General features: G+C 33.1%; 1 protein-coding gene across 1 annotated transcript in view; it reads right to left on the reverse strand.

Moving 5' to 3' along the window:
* The window catches only part of VRK2 (VRK serine/threonine kinase 2), a 92,370-nt gene that overhangs the window by 57,231 nt on the left and 13,557 nt on the right, over positions 1-21,582 (reverse strand). Inside the window, exons 3-7 of the mRNA XM_054575417.1 lie at positions 6,480-6,529; positions 5,683-5,752; positions 3,949-4,036; positions 2,245-2,350; positions 943-1,035 (exon numbers count right to left, since the gene is read on the reverse strand). Of these exons, the coding sequence (XP_054431392.1) occupies positions 943-1,035; positions 2,245-2,350; positions 3,949-4,036; positions 5,683-5,752; positions 6,480-6,529 (407 nt within the window). The remainder of the gene's footprint in view (positions 1-942; positions 1,036-2,244; positions 2,351-3,948; positions 4,037-5,682; positions 5,753-6,479; positions 6,530-21,582) is intronic.

Here is a 21,582-nt window from a genome sequence, read left to right on the forward strand (position 1 = left end):
AATGTCTGCATAGTTTTGCCTTTTTAAAAATGTTATGTACTTGGAGTTGTACAAATTTTCACTTAGTTATATGGATTACTTAAGATTCCTACATGTTTTTTTCTTGTCTTGCTCATTTCTTTTTAAAACCGACCACTATTGCCCTAGCTGGATATGCCACAGATTATTTATCCATTCACCTATTAAAGGGCATCTTGGCTGCTTCAAGTTTTGGCAATTACAAAGAAAGTTGCAATAAACATCTATGTGTAGGTTTTTGTGTGTGATTTTAAGTTTTCAGTTCTTCTGGATAAATACTAAGAAGTATAACTGCTAAATCATATATAAAGGATATGTTCAGTTCTGTAATAAACTGCCAAATTGTCTTCCACTGTGACCATACCATTTTGCATTCCCACCAGCAATGAATAAGAGTTCCTGTTGCTCCACATTCTCACCAGCATTTGGTGGTGTACTACCCACATTTCATATGCTTAATGGCCACACGTGGCTAATAGCTACTGTACTAGGCAGTAACATAGAGAATATTTCCACCATCGCAAAAGTTCCATTGGAAATGTTGCTCTATTTAAAGCTTATTTATACAATAGAAGAAGAGCTAATGTGACAGCTTTTCATTTTTTTCTCTGCATAAAATCCACCTCTTCTCCTACTGGATGTTGATGGGTCTTTGTATTTGCTCAGAAAGTCAAATTCCTGTTCAGCTTCTTAACTATATTACCATTAACAAATTATTTAACCCCTCTGAGTCTCAATTTTCTCACCCTAATTACTTATTAGTTTAGTGCATTAAACTAGATAAGCCAGGTAAGAAAGATCACAACATGCATCATAGTAAATTGTTATTTGCAAATGAGTCTGGGTTAGAAGTTTGTTTTTGGAATGTCTCAGTATGGTATTTTGAGAACCCTTTATAAAAGCAAAGCTTAATGTTATATTTACCTGATCTGGATTTTTGTAACCCAAAAGTAGATTTGCTGCTTTTATATCACCATGAACATATTCATTTTCATGTATATATTCCAGTACATCCAACTGTGAAAAGAAATACATAAGGTTATACTGAAGTCTATTTAGAACTCATGATCAACTTGAACATTCTGAATATAGAATAAAATGTATTTTTTCATATTTAACAATGACAAAGTGACACATTTCACATTTATGTATTTATTCTAAAATAGCACATGGTACTGGTTGCTCATCCTGGGAAAAATTGAATAAAAAGACCCTCAAATATCAAGTGTTTTCACTGAACCTCTGATGAAAGGAAAGCAAGATTCAACAATGCCTATGCCTGCATCCCTGACAGCCTGATGGCCAAACCACACTGTGCAAAGAGAAAACGCACAATAAAATCAGAGGTCTAAGGTGAAATAATCATGAAGCCCACTCAGCAATTCTTTACCCAAGGAATAATTATAAATTGAGTTTTAGGGACCCCAGAATAGAACAGCATGTTCATGAGCAGAGAGGCGTTCTCCCTCTGTACAGTAACAGAGTAAACCTCAGCTTCATCTTTTCCTTTGAGCCTTGCAATGTTACCTACACCCAGTGTTCAATAAACATTGGAGGTTTGGCTAAATGGATGAATGGACAAATGGGAAAATTAATGAGTTCTATTTATCACATCCCAACGTAGCATGAGCAGTTTCATTCTCTTTAAAATGGAAAAATAAAATAAAATGGAGCTTAGGCAAACCAAACACAAACAAGATAAGACAAATATGTGGTATAAACAAAATGTGTGCATGGGTGCTGTTAAGATTTCATTGCTTCTTATTTGGCAAAGTATATATTATTCATTGCCACTCTAATTACTGCCACCGTCCCAAACTCATAATAAAAACTTTATAGCACCCCCCATACCATCATGTGTTTAGTATGGGAAATAATATAATCTGCCATAGTTTCCATTGTTATAAATATAATTGACAAAAGAGCTGTTATGCTTATAGCAACATAAGCTTGTTCTGATATGTAAAACAAAGCTGTAAGAAAAAAAATCATCAGATTGTAGAACCAATGCCTAATTGAGTTTGTAGTGCCAAACGCAGCACATTCTATCACTTAGGGAGCCCACTGTTAATCAGTTTCACCAAAATAACCTTACTCTCAATAACTGACACTTCTAGGGCAATAATCTTTCACTCTCTAATAATTCCACGAAGGGCAACAATTTATATATTATAACGAGTAAATAATCTGAAAATAGAGTACGTGAAATAAGTCATTCCTTCTTACCATTCGGATACCTAGCTGCAGGACAGTTGACTTTTTAAAAGTACCATTCTGGTCAGAGATCTTCTGCAAATCCTTTCCTAGTCTTTCCATTACCATAAATCTGTAACTATAAGAAGATGTCAAAAAGAGATCTTAAGATAGCAATGCGTGGAACCTTCTGTTTATGAATTGAAACAAGCAAAAATATCCCCAATCTAACAATAAAGAATGATGCAGTATGAACCATCAAAGAAAGAATGTACATTGATAACGCCGTTCTTTTGCAGTATTTTACGTTGCACTTAGTTTCTAGAAAAGAATGTTGTGCTGAACCATCCACACTGTCTTAGATAATGAAAAAAAAAATCTTTCAAAATTAAACAGTTTAAATTTATTTCATTTTGATTCCATGACCTTCTCACCATATAGTCTTGAACAAATTATTTGTTCATACAGGAAATTTTATTTATATTTGCTTTTGACCTCATAAAATCAAATTTACTGTCTCTATACATTTATAAACATGTTTTTTTAAAAAAGGCTTTTTTCTTTTCTTCTGTGTTTGGCACCTCTACCCCTTCTTTTCTTCCCTTCACTTACCTACACGGGACCCTATTCTATATCTATCTATTATGTATACACACATACAGACATATAAACTTTTGGCTTTGTTTTACAAAAATTGTGATCTTATTTTATGAGCTTCTCTGCATCATACTTTTTTCAGTTTTATCTCACTGAAATCCTTCCAAGTCAACTAGTATAGCATTAACTGATCTATTTAATATGCTGCATAATAGTGCGTGATATGAAAGTACCATGCTTAGCCATTCACTCCCTTATTGGCTGTGCTTTATTTTGTTGCAAGATTATTGTTTGTTCATTTTGTTTTTATTTAAAGCATTTAAAGACCATTTAAGCAAAGCTCTGACCTTTGAGCCTATTTTCCTTACCTAGGCAAAAAAAAAATATCACCTGTCTTTAAAGGCTTTTGAAAGGACAAAATGAGTAACTAACAAATGACAGCATTTCTTTTTCTTTTTAAAATCACTATTAGTGAATTATTTACATGTAATGATTAGCTATATTTGGTGGTTTTAGAAATATTTCTATTTCTAAAAATTCTTTTTTTGCCTCTCTTCAAGAGATAAAGCTCAATTCTCCTCTCTTCAGTATAGGGTACAGTTAATGACTTGCTTCTAGCAAAGCGAGTACAGTAAAAATGATAGGGTATCGCTTCTCAGATTAGATTATAAAAAGGCAGTGGCTTTCTTCTTGGATGCATGCCTGTGTGCACGTGCACTCTCCTCCTCCCTGTTACTTGCTCTAGGGAAGCCAGCTGCCATGTCTTTATAACATTTGGGTAGCCCACGGACAGATACGGTGAGGGTATGAGGCCAGCCCAACAACCCATGAGTGAATTTAATGCAGGTCTTCTTGGGCCTACCAGTGACATGAGTGACCTTTAAAGCTGAACCTTCCCGAGTCTAGCCATGAGATGACAGTAGCCCAAAAAACAGCTGAGTACATACTCATAAGAGATCCTGAGCCAGAACCATCCAGGTAAGCCAGTTATGGATAACTGGCCCACAGAAATTAAGGTAGTATCAGTTGGTTGTTATACGCCACTACATTTTGGGTAACTTGTTATATAGTAACAAATATTAATAGACCACATAGGAAACAGGAATTGGATGACATTTGATTATAATAATTCTATTTTACCTTTTCCCCTTGAATTCAGTAAGGCCAGATCCATAAAACAGAGGAATTCCTAAATGATCAAGTTTTTTTAGTTCTATCCATTTTTTGACTGCAAAAACAAATTTAATAAGAAAAGAGATAAATGCTTTTTATAAAGATATTTCTTACTTTACTTTAATGCTAAAACTTATTTAGCTAACCTAAATAGAAATTAAACCTTCATAAAATTTCTTTTTAGAAATCAAATATATCTATCAAATGGCTTTAAATTATATTTATCACTATAATTAACACAAAAAACACACAGAGAAATTTCAAATTGAATAAATTATAAAAACTCTATAACCATTAAAATAATAAATAATAACCAAAGCAAAAGTAGCAATAGTCATAAAATGGATTGTTATCACATACACAAATGTTTTTATCCATGAAAAAATTCATTCCCTTACATGCTAGTTAAATGTTTAAATATAACATTTTAACCATCAAAGAATTTGTGGAGAGATGGCTTTTTCTTCCTTATTAGTTAAAATTCTAAAGCCATGGTAGTCAAGAACCAGAAACTGGGCAGATAAATGGTCTTACTCTGAAATTATGTTATACAGAAATTGTTTTGATTAAATTTTTTTTAAAAAATCTACTTACAACAATCAAGTAACTTATTTAATTTTGTGCTTTTCTATCATGTATGTTTAATGTTTAAAAGAGCTCTACTGATAAATAATCAAGTTTAATGGATTTTATTTGTCACCCTGAAATACTTTAGGCAGTCAGTAAAGACTAGAGTCTTAATGATTAGAAGGTTTTATTACAGGAAAAAAAAGTTAATTATTGAAGATAGACTCATCATTCTTTTCCTTAAACATAATGTAAAGGACCCTTGACTATAAAGTCATTACTCAAATCAACGTCCTTAAAGCTTTACTAAGTCCATATACAACTTACAGTGTTTAGAAAGTGCTTTTATTCTTCTTCAACTCAGCTCATAATTATTTCACACTGAAATCCTTTAACTGGTAGTTTTTGTATCTGAACCTCAGCTCCAATTAATTTCTCAAAATTCATATACCTGGCATTTTTAACTTATTTTCTAAATCATCTTGATGTTTAATCATATCTATACATCTTACCCTAATCCATTCCTAAGATCATTCCTTTTGTTTCTGTATCTACTGCCAATGCCCATTTTAATTATGCTTCCTTACATCCTTCCTAGCCAAACGGTTTTTTAAAAAATTTTTAAATTTATTTTTAGAGAGAGGGAAAGGGAGGGATAAAGAAAGGAAAAGAAACATCAGTGTGAGGGAGAAACATCGATCAGTTTCCTCTCACACGTGCCCTGGTCTGGAGAACCCAAACCCAGGCATGCGTCCTGAATGGGAACTGAACAGTTGCTTTTTGGCTTTGTGGGAAGACGCCCAACCAAGCCACACCAGTCAGGGACAATTTTTTTTTTAATTAATTTCATTCTACTATCTTTCACATTTAGAGAACTCTTGAGAGCTTGGATCAACAACATAACATTTTATGTAAAGTAGTAGAAACAATTCTGAAATATATAACCCATTATGTAATATCAAAATTTGCACACCACCTGCCTTTTTTATATGTCATAACAGCTAACTGTATCATTTTACAATAACATTTCTAATTGGAAAGAATTTTCCAGAAGGCTAGAAAAAGATAAAAATATTTACACTCACTTTAGCAAGCATATATATGGAAGTAGCTTGCTTTGCTAATTTTACTTACTACATTCTTTTTTTGCAGCTCTTTGGTAAAATTTAAGTTCTGAAAATAATGGGCCATTTTCTTGATACTCCTATAAAAGAAAAGGACAATTAATTTTACTTAAAAAATCTTAGAGATAAAATTGGTATTGGAACTGTAAAAATATGGATATACATATGTAATATACAATAGTACTTGAATCATTTATTATAAAACACAGGCAACAGATTTCCATGAAAAAATCTCCCAAAAAAGCACTAAATAAACTTAAAGAATCTCATTTTTAAATTTAACATATTGTAATGCTATCTCTATACAGTTTTACACATGAAAGCAGTCTTCTAATGGAAAGAACTTAACCAAAAGCACTGAGAATTTCATACATACACAGCCACTCCATGTGTACCAACATGCACATCAGAGGATATACTGCAAACTACCTGGGTGTTCATTCTACATGACACCTTTACTGAGTATCTACTATATTTCATTCATTGTACTGGGCACAGGGGCAACAAACAAAAATAAAACCTCATCCCTGCCTGTAAGGACCACACCACCTAGAGCAGAGAGGGAAGAAGAGGGGAGGGAGAAGGGGAGGATGGATCGATAAGAAAGAAGGGTTAGGGATGCTAACATGGAAGAACAAAGTTCTTCAGTCTTTACATTTTAACAATGTGAAACTATAACCCAACATAATTTTACCTATCATTAAACATTTATGGAACTATGATGAAAAACATTTTTACAATAATAAAGTGAATAAAGTAGGAACAAGTCAAATATATGAGAAATACAAATTTGAGAGCAATACTTACCACTTTTATTACATGTCTTGCATCTTCATCTGGTTTATTTGTGGGGAAAGCTGCAGAAGAAAACACAACGGGGAAAAAATAGTTGTTCCAAATTACTGAATGTCTACTATATGCCAGACAGTGTGCTAAGCACGTCACATACATTATTTTATTATATCCTCTGAAGACCTCTTAAAATAGGCATCATCTCCATTTTACACAAGATCCTACTAAGGTGTGACAAACTGAAGAATTTGCTAAGACGTAGCCGATTGGAGATTGCAACTCAAACTGGTCTTGACACCAGAGCCCACACTCTTTACCACAAACCGTATTTAAATATTCGAACAAGTAAAACCAGGAAATGATATTAATCGCATAGATAAATGTGGGGAAAAACAGTTTCTAGATATACAGCATTAAACCCAATAAATGATATACAGTAAAGTCTATTGATTCAGTTTTACTGAATTAAAACCTATGATGATTCAGAAATGAAAACTGATTCCTTTAAGTAGAAAGTTAAAAATTTCTACTTGGTAAAATTCTAAAGTCAGTTCAAGTTAGAAAAAGAACAAAGTCTTTCCTAGACTCATAGAGAAAGAGCAGCTCTGCAGGAGGATGCGGGGTAAAGGGATCAAGCGAAAAAATAAAGAACTCAGGACACGGAAGGTAGCGCGGTGACTGGGGGAGGGGGCGGCAGGTGGAGGTGGAAGAGGGGGTAAGGGGGATAAATGGTAATGGGAAAATTTCAGTAAAAGCAAACTACTAAAATAAATAAATAAATTTTCAAAAAGAACAGTCTTTTAAAAATTATCTTCTGTACTTAGCAATCTATTATTCCAACATTAAAGAATACATATCGCATAATATATACTCATTTCAAGCTATCTTACTTCATTTTATTATTTACCACTGGCATTTTAGATACAGTAATCTAACTTCTGAAAACTCTACTGCTAAATTTTTAGATCAAATCAGTAGTTTCCTCTATATTATTAAAAGATTCTTCTGTTTTCAAATCTTTAACAGGGAAGTTGACATGTATATTTATTTGTATTGTGAGGTCTAGAATTTTGTCACTCATCTATTCACTCTTCATCCATTTATTCCTTCATTCATTCAACTAACGAGTATTTATCAAGAGGCTAGAATATGCAAGGTGCTGTGTTAAGCATTAGGATGATGTTTACAGGAAAGTGAAAAAGGAAAAGGTGAAACTACTACTGAATACAACTGAGAAAATTAGCACTTAGACTGAGAACAAGATCAAATTCTTCAGGTATATTTTCTGTATGTTTATCAAAATGCTGTGTCCTCTTATTACTACTCCCACCATTTTTCCTTTTCTTTCTCCTAACTCCATCAACTGTTCTATTAATTCACATGGTAGATGTAAAAAGTACATCACAACTTTACTAAAGTATATAAATTGTACTTCAAAGTTGTACATATGCACAATTTTCTTACCCATTCTTCAAAATTTTGATGTTAGCAATGCTATTAGTTGAAGAAAATATTACTTCAATTTTAGTGGATATTACCTATAAATTGTGACCCTAGACGTCTTTACAGTAATGAAGAAACTAAACTTATTTATATCAATTGAATTTCTGTTTTCATCTTTATTCATATAAGGTGGTTTTATTTCCACTCATGCAGTAGTCCCAAGGGAACTGTGTGCAGGAGGAGTGGATTATCCACATCTACTGAGGAAAAAAAACCAAACAAGTACGCACAGAAGAAGGGATCCAGTCCTGCTAGAGAAGAAGTGAGAAAAGCCTTTCTTCCCAACCAAGGACAAATTACTTTTTCTAGTATGATGCCCAAGGTTGGGAAGAAATAGTCCTGCTCTAACCCTGGCCCATTGGTCTTTGCTTTCTGGATTATAAGCCAGTAAGAGAAAAAAGAAGAAAGAAAGAAAAAAAAAAAACACCTTCCTGCTTCTTGTCTAAAAGCAAGTGACCATGGCAGCAAATAAATCTTTAAGCCAAACCAAAAGTAAGAAGCAGAAAAGCACAAAAGGCAAATGGGGATTTCAATCAGGGGCGTCCAAACTTTTGGCGTTGCTGGGCCACACGAGAAGAAAAGTTATCTTAGGTCACACATTAAATACACAAACACTAATGAAAACTGATGAGGAAAAAAAAAGTTTTAGGTACATTTATGATTTTGTGTTGGGTCACACTCATAGCCCTTCTGGGTCGAATGCGGCCCGTGAGCCGCAGGTTGGACACAAATAACACATTACGATGCCATTGGGGGAACAAAGATACCCAACCAGTTCAAAATCTTACTCCTTGCTGATTTTAATCAGTATATCCCTACCACTGTGCAATCTGAATCTTCCTTTCATATTATTTCATGTGACTATGATCACATGTTGACATATACTTGAAACATCCCCATACTTGTCATTTGATAGCTACACAATGTTCTCTATAAACTCCCCAGTCAGATTATATTGGAGAGTCCAAATCCTAAATCAATTGACTAGAAAGCTTTTAGAGATGGATGTTAAACAAATAAATTGTCTTAGTTACCGTGGAGTTCTCTTTACAGTAATCAATCAGTTAATTAATTAAACAAATATTTATTTTCCAATGTAAGCCAAGCCACATTCTAGCTAGTAAAATGAAATGATCACAGAAAACAGACATGGTATCTGCTTTTATAGTTTACTGGAGAAATCTGACATTCATCAAATACTCATACACAGTGTAACACTGTAATTATAATGAATGTTAAAGGAAGAGATAGATGGTAGTATGAGGATGTATAATTTAATTTATATAAAAGAAAATGTTTGAGCAAAACTATTTGGACAGATGATAAAGTGCCAGACGAAAATCTAGTTAATAATTTCTAATGAAAGGTTTTTAAAAGCTTGAGATATATAGGTAAGATAGGGAACATATCATTAGATCTGCATTGTGAACAGATCACTGTACTACAATGTAGAGAACAGACTGAAAGGGAACCACAGTAGATATTGAGAGTTCAGTAAGGATTTAATTGTGGTAGAGAGAACTATAGCTTGGACTAGAGCATCAACGCTAGATATAAAGAAAAATAACAGATTCCATAGATTTCAGAAGCTGCTAGAACTTAGCAATGGAGGAAAAGGGGTCTAGTTTGTTATGTTACAGCTTGATTAACCTATTGGGGGAAAAGAAGAATGACCAATCATCAACAGTGATAGGGTTGAAAGTACATAGTCTCTTACCTTCAATTAAATTTCTGACCAGAGGTCAGATGACCTGATAAGGAACATGTTGGGCACATATTCTGGTATCTGCCTTCCTAGCATTTCTTTTCTATTCATTGGGTTCCTAACCTGGTTTTCCTTTGAGAAACCAATCCTCCCGCTTTTCATGTGGACCTAGGGTACCTTCTCTTATACCCCAGACCTGGGCACATGACTGAGCCTGGCAAAACACAAGCCCCTGGCCACAGTAACCAGTTCAGAAATGGCAAGCACCCCGACCTAGGTAAAAAATTCTTCCCGAGGATTTGATGTTAACATGCTAAGTACAACAAGATAGACCATAAGCGATAAGGATGCCAAAACCCTGGAAATAGCAGTGATCACTTTCCTCAGTCACATGGGAAATAAAGTCTGAAAACCAAACCCAGCACTGAGGAAAGTAGGATTAAGGCAGAGAGAGTGCCAGTGACACTGCCCAAGGCCTAGCCATGTCTGAAGCCAGCAGAGCCCTGTACTTACCAGTTCTAAGAATTAAAATCACACATTTGTGTTTCTAACATTGGCAACCAAAGACCACACAGAAAGCAACCAGAACAATTAAAATATGATACACTGGCACACCAGATAAACCGAAAACCTTCCTCTATAAAAACAAACAGGATGAATAAAATAAATCAAACTTTCTTATAAATGTGAAGATAACCTGCCCCCTCTCCGCCCCCCCCCCTAAAAAAGGTTAGGAAGCCAAAGACAAAGAGAAACGTAAAAGCTAATGGGAGACGACATGAGCACTGGTGTCCAGGCCGTGCCGCACACCCGAAGGGGTCTGCCTGGTCAGGGTGACCAAGAACCCAAGTGTTCAAGTCCTCCTGGGAAAAGGACATGGCTTGGGACTGTAAGATAAAGAAATCTGAAGTTGAGATGACCACATAAACTCAGAATTTTCAAAGTGGTACATCTTCAGTAGCATGGGACATTAAAAAGATAGGGAGATACGGGAGAGGGATAAAGGGGAGGGAGAGCGGAAAGGTAAGAAAGAATGAGAGAGGATATAAATAAACGAATGAATGCACTACCACAAAACACAGAAGTTAAAAAGAAAAACAAAAAACCTTGGCTTGGTCTGGACCCTGAGTATTAGGAAAAGCAGAGTGTCTCCTCATAATTATCCCAAAAGCTCCCTTCAAGAATTTAGGCTAACTTTTACACCAAAATTTACCACAAAGTGTGGTACAAAAAAACTCAAAACCAATGATAACTTACAGCACCTGGCAAAAGCAAAAAACAAATCTCCTTCAAGGGACACACTGAACACACAGGATTACCAGAGGTAAAGCACAGTAAAACATAAGTTAATGATCCATAATTACAAACAGAAGGAAAAACAAACAATAGGCATAAACCTCAAGAAAATTTAGACTTCTCATACAGATCTACAGACTGAATATCTACTTAAGATATTAACAGACACAAACAAAGGTAACCATAAGAAACAAAGCAAGTGCTATATAAAAACAAGTGAACAAAATGATTGTAATTAGAAAAGCATCAGAGATCTAAGAAAGAGTGGCTAAGAACAGGAAATACATTAGAACTCCAAGAAAAAATCTGGGAATAAGTCTGAATTTGCAATGGCAATACTGGAAACAACCCAAATAACTATCTTTGGCACAATGTTTAACAATTTGTATTAAAGTCACACTATTGAATACATTGCAGCAAAGCAAATAAATGAAATGCAGATACTGTAGCAATAGATACATCTTAAAAACATACCGTAGAGCAAAAACTATATAAAACAGAATACTTATGATTTATGTAAATTTTAAAACCCACAAACAAATTATGTTTGGTTTGGGATGCATATATACATATAACTATAATAAATAGCAAAATAAAATATGCTTTTACCACTACAAGGGAGAGAAGGGGTGTTAGAGCTTCTGGAATGCTGGATCGTTTATGATCTCTTACACGCTTGACTTGAATGGGAATTGAGTGTTCTGCGTTACACTTTCTTAATAAACTATGTTTATGTTGGATGTACTTTTCTATATATTAATATGTGTAATAGATATGTAGCATTAATATTGAAAACCTAATAAATAGACAAAATGGCAGATTAGATTGAGCTAGAAAGAGAACTAGTGAACCAGATTAGATTTGAGGAAATAATACAGAATTCAGCAAACATAGATCGAAAGACACAAAATACGAAGAAGAGATTATGAAACATCAGGGACTATGTCCCAGAAAAACAATTTTCTGACAAAACTCAAAGTGAAAACAGACAGACATCCGGGGTTGAGTTTGTATCTGCCTAGGCATTGACAACTGTCGTATTACTGCTCTGTGGTCAGCAGCTGCTGTAAGATATCTGAGTTATAAGATACGTTAGAATTTCAGAGATACTAAAATGTGAAAAAAATGTGTGGCTAAAACTTGATGTACTCAGGCATCTTAATTTATTTCCATTTTCATATTTTCTACTCTAATCTGCCTTTTATGTCTTTTTTAAAGCTGTTCTTTTCCTATTAGATTTTTTAATCTTTATTTTTTTTTCTTAACTGATTTTAAAGTTAGTGAATTTTATTTCTATTATTTTCGTGGATACCAACAGAGAGAATGGAGGATAGTCACTGTTGAATAAATGTCTGATAATTTTCTAGTATTTTTAAATGATTCCTCATATTTAAGAATTATAAGTCCCAGGCAAGATAAATAATAAATCTGTACTTCAGTCTACCATACTCAGACTGTAGAAAATTAAAGACAAAATTCCAAAAAGCAATTTGACAGAAAAGAATGTATTACATCCAAAAGTAGATGAAGTGAAAACAGACTTCAGAATAGCAACAAAAGAACAAGTAAACAATTGAATAACATCATCTTAATATGCTGAGAGAAAATAATCGTATATAATAGAATAAGGGGCACTGAAAACACAATGTACAAGATAGGACTATGGTGACCAAATTGTTGTAATGCCCCTGTATTTGTCCAAGAGAAAATGAGGTACTATTAACTTCATAATCTGTTAAATCAAAAAGATACATTGAAAGTTTACAGGTATCCACGAAAATAATAGAAATAAAATTCACTAACTTTAAAATCAGTTAAGAAAAAAAAATAAAGATTAAAAAATCTAATAGGAAAAGAACAGCTTTAAAAAAGACATAAAAGGCAGATTAGAGTAGAAAATATGAAAATGGAAATAAATTAAGATGCCTGAGTACATCAAGTTTTAGCCACACATTTTTTTCACATTTTAGTATCTCTGAAATTCTAACGTATCTTATAACTCAGATATCTTACAGCAGCTGCTGACCACAGAGCAGTAATACGACAGTTGTCAATGCCTAGGCAGATACAAACTCAACCCCGGATGTCTGTCTGTTTTCACTTTGAGTCACATACATTGCTGGTAGTATAACATGTTAAATTTAATTGTCATTTACAATGATTTGTGTAAGTTCAAAATTAATTAATTAACCAGCCCAAACACAGGAGTGGTACATCAATTTTACATTAGCAGAAAAAATATTCATTAAGATATGACTACAACAATTGAGTATTTTATGAGTTCACTTGTAATACTACATTTTAGGTACCGTGTCATAGTTTAACAGGCAATGTTACACATGAGGTATAACAGGCCTTACAGGACCACAAAAGAAATGATTCAAAAGAAAGATAACAATGGAATTTTAAGGATATAATGGAGACTCAGCCTATATATAAAATAATGATGTATCTTACAATCAACAACTTCTTAGATTTTACAAAATATGATAGTAATAACAATAAATTTGAGTAGATTAAGCTCACCAGCTAAAACAAACTGTAACATTGTTAAAAATAAATGTACACTAATTATAAGACACAACTAAGCCTAGTAGTGGCAGAAAAAAACAAAATAAACACATAAAAATAAAGTAATAAGCCAAAACTAGCCAAAAAAAGGGCTGGAATATATATTTTCAAAATTACATAAACCTCAGGAAATAAGAATTATTAAAGTTAGTCTAACCTAATAAAAAATGATTCAACAGTAAGACAAAAATTATGAAATAGAAAACATCTGATAGTGTACCTTTATAATATATAAATCAAAAACCAGGAGAATTACAAGAAAAAAAAAGGCAGTGACAAAAATTGTGGAACAGTTTAATGCAATTTCATAATATATAGACAAGCGGACAAAAAGAAAAAAAAACTTGTAACCCAAGTAACAGTTTTTAACCAGAGGCCACATAAAACAAAATAACAGAACAATTAAAGAACACACATTCTTTTCCAACTAGCTTAAAACATTGTTTGAAACTGTCCATACTTGTACCCAGAAAGCAGGTTTCATCAAATAACAAAAAGTCAGGATTATTAAAGCCACATTCTGTGAACATAAAGCCTAGTCCCTAGAAAGAAAAAATCATAATGGAAATTAGAAAATACATAAGACTAAATAATTTTGAAAATATCATATTGAAACTAGGATGCAATTAAAATACATATTTATTACTTGTTTTTCTGATAGAATGTAAGCTTCACAAAAACAAAAATGTTTTCTTGAGATGTGTCCCAACACCTAGAATAGTGCCTAGCAGGCATTCGTTATATATTTGATGAGTACCTTAATGAATAAAAGTAGTACAGAGAGTAAACTTACAGAAATAAAAATGCTTTTTTTAACAAAACTGAGGAGTAGCCAAGATGCTGACACAGGAGACTCCTGAGCTCCCCGCCACCCAAGGGTGCACTGAATATAAAGCCACACAAGAAGCAATTCCTTCTGAAAGAGATTCATAAACGAGCTGATCAACTCCTACCTATCAGATGAATGAAAAAATACAATAAGAGATACTGACTGTGGTCCTTAGCTAAGCACTACTGACAGGTCTTGGCACACCCTCAACTACTGGCTCCACTAAAAACAAAAAAAGGCAGCTTGAATAATCACAGAAGTCTGAAAGACAACTAGGAGTTTGGACCAGGCTAACTGATGAGGTTTGTTTACTGTGTGAGACCTCTGTCAGGACTGGGAGGGGTGGCTATCTTATCTAATGTGCAGAAACCAACAAAGAGAGTCAGGAAAAATGAATAAAAAAATATGTTCCAAAGAAAAGAAGATAAATCTCCAGAAATAGATCTTTATGAAAAAGAGATAACTTACCTGATAGTTCACAATAGTCATAAAGAAAATCAATGAGGCCAGGGGAACAATGCATAAACAAAGTGAGATTTCAACAAAGAGAGAAAAAGTAATGCAAATTACCAAGTAGAAATTATAAAGCAAAGAATACAATAACTGAACTAAAAAAATTTAATACAGGGTTTCAACAGCAGCCTAACTCAAGTGGAAAAAAGGATACATGAACTGAAAGACAAGGCAATGAAATCCATACAATTCGAGGAACAAAATGAAAAAAATAAAAAAAAGAGTAACTACAACTTAAGGGATTTATGAGACACCATCAAGCAGACCAATATACATATTTTAAAGGTCCCAGAAGGAGAAAAGTGAGAAAAAAGGGCAGTTTATTCAAAGAAATAATGGCTAAAACCTTCCTTACTTGGATAAAGAAACAAACTTTCAGATGCAGGAAGCCTAATACCAAACAAGATTAATCCAAAGAGATCCACACTAATACATTATCCCTGAATAGTTAAAAATTATAGACAAGGACAGAATCTTAAAAGCAGCAAGAGAAAATAAGAGCAAAAACAACTTGTTATGTACAAGAAAACACCATTAGTCTAACAGATGATTTTTCAGAAGAAACCTGGCAGAATAGAAAAGAGTGAAATGAATGAAAAAAAATTGCCAACCAAGAATCCTCTACTGACAAAGTTCTTCATGAGAGTCTCCCAGCCAAACAAAAGCTGAGGGAATTCATAACCATTAGATTGGCCTTATAAGAAATATTAAAGGATGTTCTAAGCTGATATGAAATGATGAGAATTATTTAAAAAAAGCACATGAAAGTATAAAACTAACTACTAAAGGTAAATATACGATTAAATTCAAACTACATTAGTATAAATAGTGGGTAAATCTCTTACCACTCTACTATAGAAGTTAAAAGACAAATATTTTTAAAACTAAAAAATTTTTAATAAATATATAAGACAAAAACATGTAAATTTTGAATATATAAAATATAAAGGGAGAGGGTGTAAAAATGTAGAACTTTTGTATGTGTTCAAAGTTAAATTGTTACCAGCTTGAAATAGATTGTTATAGGACATTCTTTGGGAATTATAACTACAAAACAAAAACTTATAGTAGATATACAAAAGATAAATAAATCAAAGCTTACCATAAAAAATTATTAAATCACAAATGTGGAGAGCAAGAGAAGAAAAGAACAAAGGTACTACAAAACACCCAAAAACAATTATAATGACAACAGTAAGTCCATATCTATCAATAATTACTTTAAATGTGAATATACTAAATTTCCAAATAGACATAGAAAGGTTGAATAGATGAGGAAAAACAAGACCCAACTATGTGATGCCAACATGAAATTCACTTCAGCTTTAAAGAGAGAGATTAAAAGTGAAAGAATGAAAAAGATGTTCTTTGTAAATGGAAACCAAAGGAAAGCAGGAAAAGCTATACTTATCCCAACAAAATAGACTTTAAACTAAAAACTGTAATGAAACATTGAACAAGGACATTATATTATTTGTGTAACAATAAAGGTGTCAGTTCATCAAGAGATGTACATTGTAAATATTTATGCATTCAAAATGGGTGTACCTAAATATATAAAGCCAACAGTAACAGATCTAAAAGTAGAAATAGATAATACAATAATACTAGGAGACTTTGATACCCTACTTTCAGTGATGGATGGTTCAGACAGAAAATCAATGAGAAAAGACTGGATTTAAACTAATCAAAGAATCTCCCTTAAGGAATGCCTGCTTTCACTATTCTTATTCAACATAGTACTGGAAGTCCTAGCCACAAACATCAGACAAGAAGAAATAAAAGGCATCCAAATTGGAAAGGAAGAGTAAAGCTGGCATCATCTGTAGATGACATGATACCGTATACAGAGAACCCTAAAGATTCCACCAAAAATCTATTAGAACTGATAAATGAATTCAGCAAAGTGGCAGGACACAAAATTAATATCCAGAAATCAGTGGTATTCTTTTATATCAAAAATGAACCCCAATCTTAAGAAAGAAGAACAAAGTTGGAGGTATCAAAATACCTAATATCAAACTATACTACAAGGCCACTGTGATCAAAACAGCATGGCACTGGCAAATATATCAATGAAAACAGAATAGAGCACCCAGAAATAAACCCATGCCCTTATGGTCAATTATTATTTGACAAAGGAGGCAAGAGCATACAATGGAGTAAAGACAGTCTCTTCAATAAATGGTGTTGGGGAAACTGGACAGGTACATACAAAAAAATGAAACTAGACCACCAACTTATACCATACACAAGAATAAACTCAAAATGGACAAAAGACTTAAATGTAAGTAAAAACACCATAAAAATCACAGGAGAAAACATAGGCAGTATAATCTCAGATATTTATCATAGCAATTTTTTGCCAATATATCCCCTTGGGCAAGGGAAACAAAAGAAAAAAATCAACAAATGGGACAACATCAAACTAAAGAACTTCTGCACAGCAAAAGAAACTACCAACAAAATGAGAAGAGAACCCATTGCATTGAAGAACATAGGTACCAATAATACATCTAATAAATGGTTAATTTCCAAAATATATAAAGAACTTATACAACTCAACACTAGAGAGACAAACAACCCACTCAATAAATGGGCAAAGGACCTTAATTGACACTTTTCCAAAGGGGACATACAAGTGGCCCATAGACACATGAAAAAATGTTCAACATCACTAATCAACAGAGAGATGCAAATTAAAACCACGATGAGATACCATCTCACACCTGTCAGAATGGCCATCATCAATAAAACAACAAACAAGTGTTGGCAGGGATGTGGCGAAAAGAGAACCCTCACGCACTGTTTCTGGGAATGCAAACTAGTGCAGTGACTGTGGAAAGCCATATGGATATACCTCAAAAAATTACAAATGGATGTCTTTTGACCCAGCAATCCCACTTCTGGGAATAAAGCCTAAGACACCCAAAACACTAATTCAGAAGAATATATGCACCCCTTTGTTCATTGCTGCATAATTTACAATAGTCAAGATCTGGAAACAGCCCAAGTGCCCATCAGTAGATGAGTGGATAAAAAAGCTGTAAAAAAAAGAAGGCAATCTAACCTTTTGTGACACCATGGATGGACCTGGAAAGCATTATCCTAAGTGAAATAAGCCAGTCAGAGAAAGACAAATATCGTGTGTGTGTGTGTGTGTGTGTGTAGATGGTATTTATATATTTATATACTATATATAAAAATTTATATATATATAAAAGACAAACACCTTTTATATTTTTATCACACACACACACACACACACACACACACACACACACACACACACACACAGAGTCCCATTTGTTAATTTTTTTTCTTTTGTTTCCCTTGTCCAAGGGGATATATGGACAAAAAATAGCTATGATAAATGTCTGAGATTATATTGTCTATGTTTTCTCCTGTGATTTTTATGTTTTTTTTTACTTACATTTAAGTCTTTGGTCCATTTTAAGTTTATTCTTGTGTATGGTATAAGTTGGTGCTCTAGTTTCATTTGTGTGTGTGTATGTGTGTGTTTGTGTACGGCTTTTGAAGTTACTTATTTTCTTTACACAAAGACAGAGACAGAGTGGTGATAACCAGAGGGAAAGGGAGCAGGGATAGGTGGAGAGGGGCAAAGGTGGGGTCAACCAAGACAGAAAGAGACTTTGCTTGGAGTGATGGGAACGTGACGCAGTGTGCAGATAATGTTTTACTGAGTTCTCTACTTGAAACCTGTATGGTTTTGCAAACCAATGTCACTCCAATGTAGTCAATTAAAAAAGGAAAAGAAAGAAAAAGCATTTGACAAAATCCAAAACCCGTTCTTGATAAAGATTCTCGGTATACTAGGGGAAGGCTTCCTCAACTTGATAAAGAATATCTACCAAAAACCTATAGCTAACATCATACTAAATAATGAGCAATTGAGTGCCTTCTCCCTAAAATTAGGAACAAGTCAAGGATGTAGACTCTCATCATTCCTATTGAATAAGTACTGGAAGTCCTAGCCACTACAACGAGTCAAGAAAAACAGATGAAAGATATACAAAATAAAAGGAAGAAATATAGTGATCTCTATTTGCAGATGACATTATTGTCTGTATGTTTAGAAAACTCCAAATAACATGGTGTCCCCCCAAATTCTAGAACTAATAATTAAGTTTACCAAAATCATGGGACATAAGGTGAACATGCAAAAACAATTATATTTCTATATAGTAACAATGTACAGTTAGGAATCAAAATTACAAAAGCAATAACATTTTCAAGACCACCAAAAATTTAAAAAGAAAATTTTACATAGATAGCTAACAGGGCACATACAGAGCCAATATACTAAAAACTACAAAACACTAAAGAAAGAAACCAAGACCTAAGGAAATGGAGAGACATACTGTATTCATGGACTGGAAAACTCAACATAGTAAAAATGTCAGTTCTCTCCAAATTTACCTACAGATTTAACTCAACACCAATTAAAATCTCAGAAAGCTTTTTTCTGTAAACATAGATAAATTGATTGTGGAATGTATATGGAAAGGCAGGAACTAAAAAGAGCTAATATAATTTTTAAAAAGAGCAAAGCAGAAGAAATCATATTACCCAAATGTCCTTCAATGGCATAAGAAACAAACTGATACGTGCATACAATGCACTCCTACTTGGCAATAAAAAGAAATGAACTACTGATATGCCCAGCAACCTGGATGAATCTCAAAGGCATTATGACAATTTTAAAAATCCAATCTCAAAAGGTTACATAGTATACAATTATATAGGAATTCTGTACATTCTTAAAAATATAGAACTGTAGTGAGAGAGAACAACAGATCACAGTTGGCAATGCTTAGGGATAAAGAAAAAGCATAATTACAAAGACATGGTATGAAGATTTTAGGGGTGATGAATTTGTTTTGTATCCTCACTGTTGTCATGTGTTAAAATTCATAGAAATATATACACACACAATTTTTCTCTATATTAATTTTAAAATATTAAAAAAGATACAACCAATACATAACCATAATACAAAAAAGAATATGCTTAGTGATAAAAAAGAGGCAAAAATATTTTTGAAAATATATCATGGAAAACTTTAGCAGAAAATGCAAAAAAAGGAAAACAGTAGGCTTCAAGGGGCAGGTGGACTTCGACACAATTTCATTATGTAGAAACTGGAGATAGAATACAGGTGATAAACAGAAAAACAGAAGGCACAATGATCTTGTTATTTATTTCCAGCAAAGGATTCCAAGACTAAGCCATAAAAATTCTTGTGTTTTATATTTACTAAATCACCACACACCTAATTTTTAAAATGAGTTCTTGTACAGTTGAGGGGGAAAAGCTTATTCACTATAATGCTATAAAACCCCTGCGAATATAAATTATTTCCTCTTAAATATTCAGCTATATACTTTATTGATTTTTACAGCACAATCAGTTATCTTCAAACTCTTTCAGCAATGGAATGTTTCCTGGAACGGATCAAAGAAGAAATGCTCAGGTTGAACTTGGGTGGAAGGGCCAGAACCCATTCCCCAATATACCCGGGTTCCATAGGGCCAGTGTGAATGAAGGCTGCTGGTAATGGAGTCGTCATTTTCTGAGTGTATATTATCTCCAGTTATCATATATCTGCAGCAGTTCTTATTGAATGCTATATTTTCTTTCCTCTCCTTTTTTTAGCATAAAAAAAATGATAGCAATCTGGCCATATTAAATTCTATCATTATATTCTGAGTTGGCTTTATTAAACTTTTGCCATTACATCTTTGTTTGCAGAACAGTTTTTAAGAACTGCTTATTTTACTCTTAATGTACTTGAAAAATCTTCAGCATTTGTCTTTATTAAGTATTTCTCTTTCAGTAACTAATTATAGGTTTTTCTGTCAATATTCTTTAATAGAGGATTTTAGATTGTTTTTATGTAATGTAGTAACTGGCAATTATGTTATAATCCAATGCTCTATAAATTTGTTATTGTTTTATTTCTTTGCTCTCTCCATCATTACATACTGGTTGTGTTACATATTACTTATTTTATTTTACTTTATTTTACAATAAACTATCTTTAAATCCATTTATCTATTTCTCAGACACTCTTAACAGTGATATACTCTAATTCAGGTATTTTCATTATTAGTATTATTAGCTAAATACATTTTGAACTTGCCTGAAGGGTTGATGTGGAACTTAATTTTTTTGTTTAACTTTTAACTTTATAATTCCTAAACACAGTTCATTAGTATACTTTAAAAATATGAATTGCATTATAAAATTGTGTTCACAATTATAATTTTTACTAACCTGTTTTTACTTTGTATTATCACATCTTTTAATAATTTAATTCATTCTCTCTTCTAAGTCTCCTTCAATTGTATACTTTCAAGTCTATTTTGTCTTTGTGGTAATCTGTTATGAAATCATTTCAGATTTCCTAAGACTTCAAGTGTTTCCTTCTATCTCTTAGAAGACATTCAATCTGGACAGATAGTATATTGGAATAATAGCCGTATTTCTCTTAGTTATCATGAACTTTTTCAATTTTTAGTCTACAAGTTAAAGACTGAAGTAGTTCTTCACCTCCCTTTTCTGAAATGCTATCATTAAATTATCTATTTTAGGTTTAAAAGCCCACTACATAAGAACTTTAGCCCCACCTTCACTTTGTGGAAACACTTTCTAATATTTATGGTGAAGTCAGGTTTTGA

This window comes from Pteronotus mesoamericanus, unplaced genomic scaffold (assembly GCF_021234165.1).
Source record: "Pteronotus mesoamericanus isolate MK-2021 breed Mesoamerican mustached bat unplaced genomic scaffold, CSHL_Meso_final contig_291, whole genome shotgun sequence".
NCBI lineage: Eukaryota > Metazoa > Chordata > Mammalia > Chiroptera > Mormoopidae > Pteronotus > Pteronotus mesoamericanus.